Below are 9,300 nucleotides of genomic sequence, written 5' to 3'. Positions count from 1 at the left end.
AATTTTCATAAATATGTTTAAAAATGAAACTTTTAAGGATTATAATCTTATGATAGATGATGCCAAATAATCTGGACATTATTTAAAAGATAATATATCAATATATTTAGCTCTACTTCGGCATTCAAAACAATATTTTTTTAAGTCTTTTTTTATAGTCTAATGGTAGAGAATTTGTATTCTTGAAAGAGATCACAAATTCAAATCTTTCTTGAAACATAATTAAGTGACTCTGAATACTGAAACTATGAGTAGTCTCATATACTATAAACCATTTCCAATTAAATATAAAAGAATCACATATTTAGATGTTGTGAGATCAAATAGGTCCATTCCCAAAAAATTGATTATTCACTTGCAGAAAGATCTTGATAATTGTTACAACCTACTTTCGGATGAGGGAGGCAACAGTGCAGGTGACAAATCTTGAAGGAGGAGAGGAATAGAGGAGTTCTGCAGCTCTCTGCTCAAACCTCTGGAAAAGCATTTCTGAGCTCTCAATACCAATGTGGGCCTCAAAACTGCCCACAAAACTCTTAACCAGATTTGCCTTCATCTTTGCAAAAATATTTGGCTCCTTCACCCACTTCTCAAATGTCTCCTCAGACATGCTTGGTACCCCTTGACATACTTCAACTGTCTCTATCTCAAAAGCACCACTCTCTTCAACTGCCTTTCTCAACTCAATTAAATTTCGGAAGTACCATGGAAGATTAAATGAGTCTCTTAAGTCCAAGCTGACAATTCCCTGCAATCAGTAAAATTATATCAATCACCATTGGAATACAACATTACAACAATATGACAAATCTCCAAGAAAGAGGTGGTGAAGTAAGGTTTATGCCTGTGTGACAAGATCATCCCATGCATCTTCAAAGTCCTGACCACAGAATTCCCCTTCCACTGAAACTTATTGTGTTGGGGGTGAATTATCTGGTGTCCCCATCAAACAAAGAAAAAATATGCCTCCTGGTGCTATCTCCACTGCTCTGCACTTCATGAAAGTGGCGAGATCTTTCTGAGATTGCTTTGAGTATATATCTGCAATATCCTGCCTGCCTCTATTAACCCACACTTTTCTTCTGTTGTAGAAGGTTGAGTCCTTATGCACAACAGCCTCAGGAACCTGCAATCAGAATCATACTATCAGGTAACCTCTAAAAGAAGCCATACCCTAAAAGACAACTCACAATTGAATGAGAACACCATCTTTCCATATTGTAACATTATAATTTTGAAATGGCATGCACCCACATGAAAGAAAACTTGAAAAAAGAAGGTAATTACCTCTGAAATCCAGTGGAGGGCCATGATAGAGAAGCAGACATGAATTTTTGAGTTGGGAAAGAGGACATTGTAGAAAGACCCAGGCACCCCAGCTACAAAATATGGACAATTAGTCCTGACCAACAGCCTGAACAACCCATCAAAGTCATTGGATGGCAAATCAGAGTGAAAAGCTTGGAACTGTGGCACTGCTAGTTCTGATCCAATGCACAGATTTGTCAATGTTCTTGTGACAAAATTTACATCTGATATGGTGTTGAGACCAGTAGCACCCAAGATCTGCAATTCTGATAGGACCCTCCTTGGGGATTCTGAGCTTTTCAATGAGTGCCTTAAACAGAGGCTGCAGAACATGAAAAACATGACTCTGTCTTGTAGAGTTCTCTGCATTGCCTGAGTACATGTGGAGAACTCCATGCAACTAAGCGTGGGATTTCATGCTCTTTGCTTCACTTGGCCTGCTGTGAATCTCCATGCCACCATTCTCCATTGTATTTTGCGAACAGAAGTTACAAATCAACTGGAAAAATTTTAGAAAGAGTAGAGCTCTATAATCCTTTGTGTTTGGGTTTCTTCAGAAGTGATTGAAGTTTATATATAACAATCCCAGTGGTAGAAGGCAGACTAGAATATTGATCACGATCAGAGGAATTGAAACAATTGACACGTTGTGTTGGTCTATCTCGAGATCGATGGGGACCATATTTTGACGTGTAACTGATTCAAATTTGGAAAAGCCTATGTCTACAATATATCATAGGCACCAACTTTATAATAGAATTCTGATTCTCATAATGTGAATATGATTCCAACCTGGCACTAAAAACATGCGTAAAAAGGATGTTACACATGGATAAATATGACAACACAACACAACTACAAAGGTGACTAAACACATGTTTGGTGCAATTTTCAATGCATTTTTTTAAATTATCAAATACAATTTAACCAAATCATTTATCCTAAAGCATTGGAAACAAATAATTGCAATATATTTGATTTATCTTATATATTTGATTTATCTTGCACTAGAATGGAGGAACAAATTTATATAATGTTATAACAAAAATTGAACTATGCAACTTGTCTTATCATCTTTTGCACTCATTTTAGGTGTTCCCATTTATGTATGATTCAGCTTCATTTTATCACTATTCATGCTTTCCCTAGACTTTTTTCATCCTTTTTCATGATTGGCTTAGTGTTGCTAACACTTATGTGTTACCTACATTCTTTGGTATGTTTTCTATTCTTTTTATGTGATATTTATCTTACATACCTAAAATTTAACTTTTATGACTTCCCTTATGTACATAGTTATCTTCCTCTTACCCTGATTTCTATATATTTCACATTTCAAGGGTCATCTTTTTTGTCAAACCATATGAACCCTTTTGTATAATTTTTTAGTGCCTAGTATTCAAAAATAGGAACACCTCCCATTCCTTTTAGGGGACTTCTTTTCTATGCTAAAACATCCCCAAATGTTGGTTGCTAAAAATTAATTTTTTCATAGTAGGTTTATAGCCCTCCTTTACCCTAAAACCTTATGAAAAATATATAAATGGAGCTAGTGTTCTATTGTGATTATGATTTTGGATCTTTTTGGAAGGCTTCTAGTGCTTTCAACATCTGTGAAACCATTTGTGGATCATTAAATAGCTTTTTGTAGCCTTGATTTTCTCTTTCCCTACTATTACTATTAAATTATTCTTTTCCTTAGCCTTTCAACACTCATTTTCCCTTTCAATTGTGAATATTCCCTTCTTCCCTTCTCTTGTTGTTCTTATTTTGTCCTCAATCTCTCTTTTTCATCCCATTTGTCTTATTTTGTCTGTTTATTTATTACGGTTTTCTCATTTCTATTAGGTATTTATCATTTCCTCTCTTATTAGTCATTGAATCCTCTCATAACCATTGTCATCATCTAATTGCATGTGGTTTTCATTAGTTTTTATTTATGGGTTTCTATTGGAAACCTCACAAGAGAATTGAGTAATATTGCCCCTCCTTTTAATGCTCTCTTATGTATATTTTACTTCTTTGCAAGTGTTTCAATGCAAATTCATGATTGATGATGGTAATAAAACATAATTGTATACCCTAATAAATATTTCTTATAATTGTAGACTTATTGTAGAGGAGGAAAATTAAACAACTACAAAGGGTGTTCAAATCCCACGAGGACTCAATAACCTTCTCTCCACTCTAACAAAAACTTTGAGGTTATCTGATCTTTAAGTTTTCTCACTAGGATGGAAAAGTGTGACAAATTACATGATTCTAATAGATAAAAATATTATGACTACAAAGAACAAAAGTGCAAGCTATCAAGAGTATCTAGATAGGCCTATGCACTCTCTGTCTAGGACTTACGTGTAGGTTGAATATGACAGCGTGATGCACAAGCATTCTGTATGGATGAGGTAGTAGAACCCATACCAAAAAGTATAGAATAACAAATACTTTCTACTCTACTATAGATATGATGAAAAAGATAAACTAATAATGCAAGGGATTAACAAAATGATAAGGAAAAGACAAAAATGCTAACAAATAATCTAGCTATGAAGCCTCCAAAAAATGCCATTTTCTTCCCTATCAAACCTACACACATACAAGCAAGGACAACATGTTTGGTGGCTATGGTGAGAGATTTTTCACAATCAAACCCTCAATTTGGTGTTTCCACCTCCATGGACATCCAAGATAGACAGATTGTATAAAAATGATGAGAAGAGAAATAAATGATAATGCACAAAAATTGATATGATAAATATTGAGAACAAGATAGCTTAGGAAAGAGCACTTCTCTTCAACACCAAAAATCAGGGGCTTGCTAGAGTGAAGAATAGTACAAGCTTCCCAAGTTGATAGAATTTTGACATGAGTAACAAAGGAGTTGCAACGAACCAATGAAGTAAGAGAGCTTGCAAGAGATCAAGAATGCAAAATAAGTAGTTCAAGAGCTTGTTAAATTCTAGAGCATGCCAAAGAGACAAAATGAGATGAATACATATTTTTTGGCATCAATGACTAAGGCAATGACCAGCCACATTCATGGGTACATTAATATGAAGGTACACAAAGGACAAAGATAAATATTTGGTGGGAAGAGAAGCTTTCATGTTATATGGTGGGGGAATAAAAATTTTTGAAGGCAATAAATGAGAATATATTTGTTTGGAGCCATGATATCATAGGCGCATAATTAGTTTGTAGATATTGAAAGATAAATTTGCAAAGCCTTCAAGTAGTATAGATCTAATAAGTCTATCAACTATGAACCAACTAAATATTCAGTATTATCTTTGACTATCATCTTTAATTAACACAACACAAGGTAGTAGCATGGCTTCAAACTTAAATTAGCATAATTTATACCTTCCAAACTTGGAGTTAGAACTAAAACCATGCTATATTTCTATTTAGTTTAGACAAGTTTAATGAAAGGTAGAAATAATTCTACTATAAGTGTGGATTAACTCCCTTCAGGCATCCCATTAGCTAGCCATTATCATCCTAGTGGTTAATAAGTAAGAACCAATTTTTAGTGGAGGCTACATACTAAGCAATTTGGCCTAATATCATAAATTTTTGAGATATTATGATGATATATAACAAATCAATTTTGGGAAGTATACTAGTAGAATGCATCCACATAGAGTTAAAATAATTTTATTGCTTGTGTGAGCCTTGGTATCTATGTTTTTATACATATACCCCATATAAATTAAAGTTTGGCTATCTAAATAAATCATCTAATTGTTATAATCACTTTAAGAGTTATACTTATTTTCCTTGTGGAACTTGTGCTTTTCTATCATGGTTGCCTCTTTATGTCTAGGTATGTCATTTTATACCTCTAGTAAATCTAACTCCCACAACTTTCATGTTGGCCTAAAATTAGACCCAAATTCTCTACAAATCTAATTTATATTCTCCTTCACACACAAATTCATATTTTAAGACCTCATAAACTTTAAATTATAATTGACAAAAAAAACTATTCGATAACCAAAAGTAAATGACAACAAGGCTAGAGTGCAGATGGGAAAACTTGATGGTAGGACACAATCAAGTACTTGTTTCCCCTTTTCCATCATTGTCTACGGCTTAACATGCAAGAAAAAATGCTTCAGCCATTTTTTTTAAAATACTTTAAAAAACTATGCATTTGTTTCATAAACATGTACCCATTTAGGTTGGGATCTCAAATGGAAATGGGTACCCAAATTGATTTTTGGTTCAAGCACCTGAAGTGAAATGGGTACTTATTTTTTTTAAATTAGGTACCCAATCCTATCAAGATTTTTTTTTCTTGAAGTTTCCCTTCTATGCGGATCCAAGGACTTGCTTTTATTCACCTCTCTTTACTTTTTAACCATGTAATTGTGTCTACATTTCAATTATGTTAAAATTTTGGTCTTTAATTTATTTAGCGAGTGTCTCCTTTTTGTGTAAAAACCCTACATCTGGTATTTTTAGCTTCATTTCTTATCTAATCATCAAAACTTGAAACAAATTAAATTTTTCGACACTAGACTCTATTCTATACATAGTACAGGAATGCACACTCAATTTATTTTTCAAGATATATTCACTTTGAAATTTAGTTAAAAAACATATATCCATTAACAATTTGACAAAAGAAAATAAACACAAATTACATGATATTAACTAATTTTCATTAAATAATTTTTAAAATAATAAAAAAATAACATTTTAGAAAGGTCACACCAAACTATATTATATTCTTTTGATAAAAACATGAGCACTCTATTTGGCCCCTTATTTAAAACTATAACTCTTTTCTATTTAGATAAAATATGGAAAGAATGTATAATATAGTAACTGAAAGAGTTGATTAAAAAAAAAACTATTACAAAATAGAGCTTAGAATGAGAACTAAGCAAGATAAAACATTAACAATGGCTCCAAAACAGAATAGTCATAGGAGTGTATGAACAAAGTAGAGGAGAAAATATAACAAGTAATTGTTATGTTTCCAAAGGCAAATTCTACTGTTGAACATGAGGAATCTAGATAGATAGTAAGGAGCAAACATAGATAGATAGATTGATTTTTATAAACGTGATCACCACATAAGACTATGTCCCTACTGTCGTTCTACAAAGATATTGCAAATACAACATTGTATTTACAAATCTATCTCATTTTCTGTTAAATATAATTATTTAGGATCAGAATAATACTTTTCTTTACCTGTGTATTGTATTTAGTTGCTCTAAAGTAAAATTCTGCTTTGCATGATAACTATTCTATGCGTTTATTTAGCCTACTCAATTCCTGATAAGACTACTAATGAGTTGTGGAATCAAACGAAATTTGATTATACACTTTTGTTATAGTGATCTCATGGGAAACACTCTACTGAATATATTCTAGTTACCAAACAAATATAATTGCAATTTTTTGGCCAACAAAACTAATATGTTATAGTCAGCAAATGTAACTAATATATTCTACTCATTTCATAGTGCCTTAATTTGAATATTGAGATAATGGCCTTTCATAGGTATAATTAGGTACTTGAATTTGACTGATTGTACGTTTCAGTTGTGTGGTATAAATTTACTATTTTTAATTAAATATTTTAGTAGAGATGTTTTTTATATTAGAAGCAGACAAAAAACAAGGGGGCTAACCCATAGGAACAACAAGGAAAACAGTGGTAGAACCACTATCTGCCTAAAATCAACAGAGTTACAACCCTTTACCTCTATCAAAAACTATGATCATTCTACATAAGTTTAGCAGATATAAAGCAGTATTAAACAAAGTTTTAGACATATGCCATGCAGGGAAATAAACATAGAAATTCAAATAAAAACATAGGCTAACGCTATCTGCCCGTAGGCTACTAAGAGTAGACAAAAAACCAGCTTTCCATAGCATAGAGAGAAATCATTTCTTTTTCCCATGGCTCCTCTTAGGGAGGAGCTTTCTTGCCCATTCCTTGGTGAGCAATTTGAACAGGGCCTTGTAGTCCTCATCGTCCTTTCCTTTACCCTTGGAAGCACTTTCATGCATGAGGCACAGAGTGGTAGCTGAGTAGTGCATCACATTCAATGTGAATTTAGAAACATCATGCATTTTGGATTCCACCACCTCTAGTCTGTTGGTGATATCCTACACATTATCAGATAGGGCCTCCACTTTTTTCCCCAGTTCCGCCAGGTTGTTGTCATCCTCCTCTTTTATGCTACTCGCCTCCTCCACAACCATCAATTTTTCCAGCCTGAAAGTCAGGGAGGGGGAATTTGCAAGCTCTGGTATCTTTGAAGATGTGGGGCTTTCAGAAGCTTGGGTGAATTGAAAGAGTGAGGAGTCAGGTTATGGTGGAGTAGAACCACATTATCAATTGGTTTAGAATTCCTAGTGTCATCCAAGGAGGAGGGGTCTCTTAGAGTTTTTTCGGAGGGTTTAGACGCAAGTTTGCTTGAGCGGTGAGGGGTGTTGGCCTTGTTAGTGATATCCATGTCAAAATCAATCTCCTGGATTCTGACTTTCTTAGGGGTTCTGACCTCTTCAAGGGAGTTTTTTTAATTTTTCTTGCTGCAAGAGCCGATTTCTGGGAGCTGAGGGGGGCTAGCATCATTTTTAGCAGTGGGGTAGGCCGAAGGACTAGTATTAGTCACATTCTAGACGAAGATAGAACGGGGTGGGCAGAGGGCAAGGTGGAAGTTGTAAAGGGGAAGAATGAGGACCTGGTGAAGGATGGGGAAATCTTTACCCTTTTTCTTGGCCTTGACAATATCCTTGACATTAGCATCCAAACAATGTAGCAAGAAAAACGAAATGAAAATATAGTCCTTATTTCTCAAATGGTTAAGGAAAGGGAGGTGGTAGTAATAGAAGATACCATACCTTCCCTCCAATGTGAAGTATCTCATCACAATGTAACTAGCTTCATCCCATGGAGAAGGGAGCTCCTCTTGGTTGAATCCGCCTGCCCTCTTAACTGGGTTTTCACCCTCGCAAAAGAACTAGTTCAGGTTGGTGGTATCCACAATATGGCTCTGATTTATCCATTTTCTCCCCTCCATAGAAAGACCCGTCACCTGAGCATTAACCTCTTCATTAATTTCGAATCAGATACCCCCCATGGTAACTCTTTTGTCTTCCCAGGAATTCACAAATTGCTTGGAAAGTCTTTCATCGTTCCCCTTCATACTTTCCATGAATTTATCAATGTTGCCCTCAGAACAGACGAACCACACCCCCCAGTTAGCTTTAAAATCATCAACTTTATTGGGTTTTAGTCTGAGCCTGTCCCCCCCCCATTTTTCATTTCCCCTAGTTTAACAGAGTAAATGTGAGACCTTCTAGCAGAATCGTAGAGCCGAGGCAGGGCTAAAGAAAAGTTGATATAAAATATGCGTCGAACTTGAGATAAGAGCATGCAATAATTGGTGTGATTATTATCTCTTATGTCCGAGTAGATATCAAAATTAGGAAATCTACTAGAAACGTGCAAACCTTCAATCTAGCACGTGTGATTTGACCTTTCTCTTCTATCGACTTTATCACCACCAGTTGGCTCCGTCCGGGTAATAATTAGGGAATAATCATTCCCGATATCAATACTGTCATCATAAACACATCCCTTGTGAAGGTGGTGACAAGGCCTGTCGTGGCTACGTGGCAACTTGGGTTCATAATGGGTGAGATTCCTGTTCCAATTTAAAATTTGAAAGTTGGTTCTCTTCATCTAAAAACAGATAAACAAATTCCTCATTGGACTTAGGTTTTTTCCCTCTCCAAGATCACCTTGGTGGTTACTGGTAGCAGATTGGGGTCCCTCCAACATCGTAAGTCATTTTGTAGCCTTCCCACCACTGCCATGGAGTCAACAGTCGCATTTCCTTCTTTGAAAACTTGTCAGATGGTGAAGCCATCCAGATGGGCAAAAAGAATCTTGACATCCCTCAAAATGGACTCCACTCTCCATCCAGCTGTAGATCTCCCCCTCACTGTTTCCATAATAAT

The 9,300-nt window shown here is 35.1% G+C and overlaps 1 protein-coding gene across 1 annotated transcript; it reads right to left on the bottom strand.

Annotated features, from left to right (window-relative positions):
* Window positions 1–326: 326 nt before the first annotated feature.
* On the bottom strand, window positions 327–1,832 carry LOC131027774 (gibberellic acid methyltransferase 2-like). The gene is made up of 3 exons (XM_059222206.1): window positions 1,288–1,832; window positions 845–1,126; window positions 327–748 (listed from the first exon to the last, which is right to left on the bottom strand). The coding sequence occupies exons 1-2, from the start codon at window positions 1,702–1,704 to the stop codon at window positions 911–913; spliced, it is 633 nt and encodes a 210-aa protein (XP_059078189.1). The 5' UTR covers window positions 1,705–1,832; the 3' UTR covers window positions 327–748; window positions 845–910.
* Between the last annotated feature and the right edge of the window lie 7,468 nt (window positions 1,833–9,300).

This window comes from Cryptomeria japonica, chromosome 1, assembly GCF_030272615.1.
Source record: "Cryptomeria japonica chromosome 1, Sugi_1.0, whole genome shotgun sequence".
Classification (NCBI taxonomy): domain Eukaryota; kingdom Viridiplantae; phylum Streptophyta; class Pinopsida; order Cupressales; family Cupressaceae; genus Cryptomeria; species Cryptomeria japonica.
This window is presented reverse-complemented; position numbering and strand designations above follow the sequence as displayed.

Bases quoted from the DNA above. Each gene is read 5' to 3' on its own strand.
- LOC131027774 (XM_059222206.1), bottom strand. From the start codon at position 1,704: ATGGAGTTCTCCACATGTACTCAGGCAATGCAGAGAACTCTACAAGAC. The intron at 1,127-1,287 runs GTAATTACCTTC...TTCTGATTGCAG, and splicing joins CCCTCCACTGGATTTCAGAG to GTTCCTGAGGCTGTTGTGCA.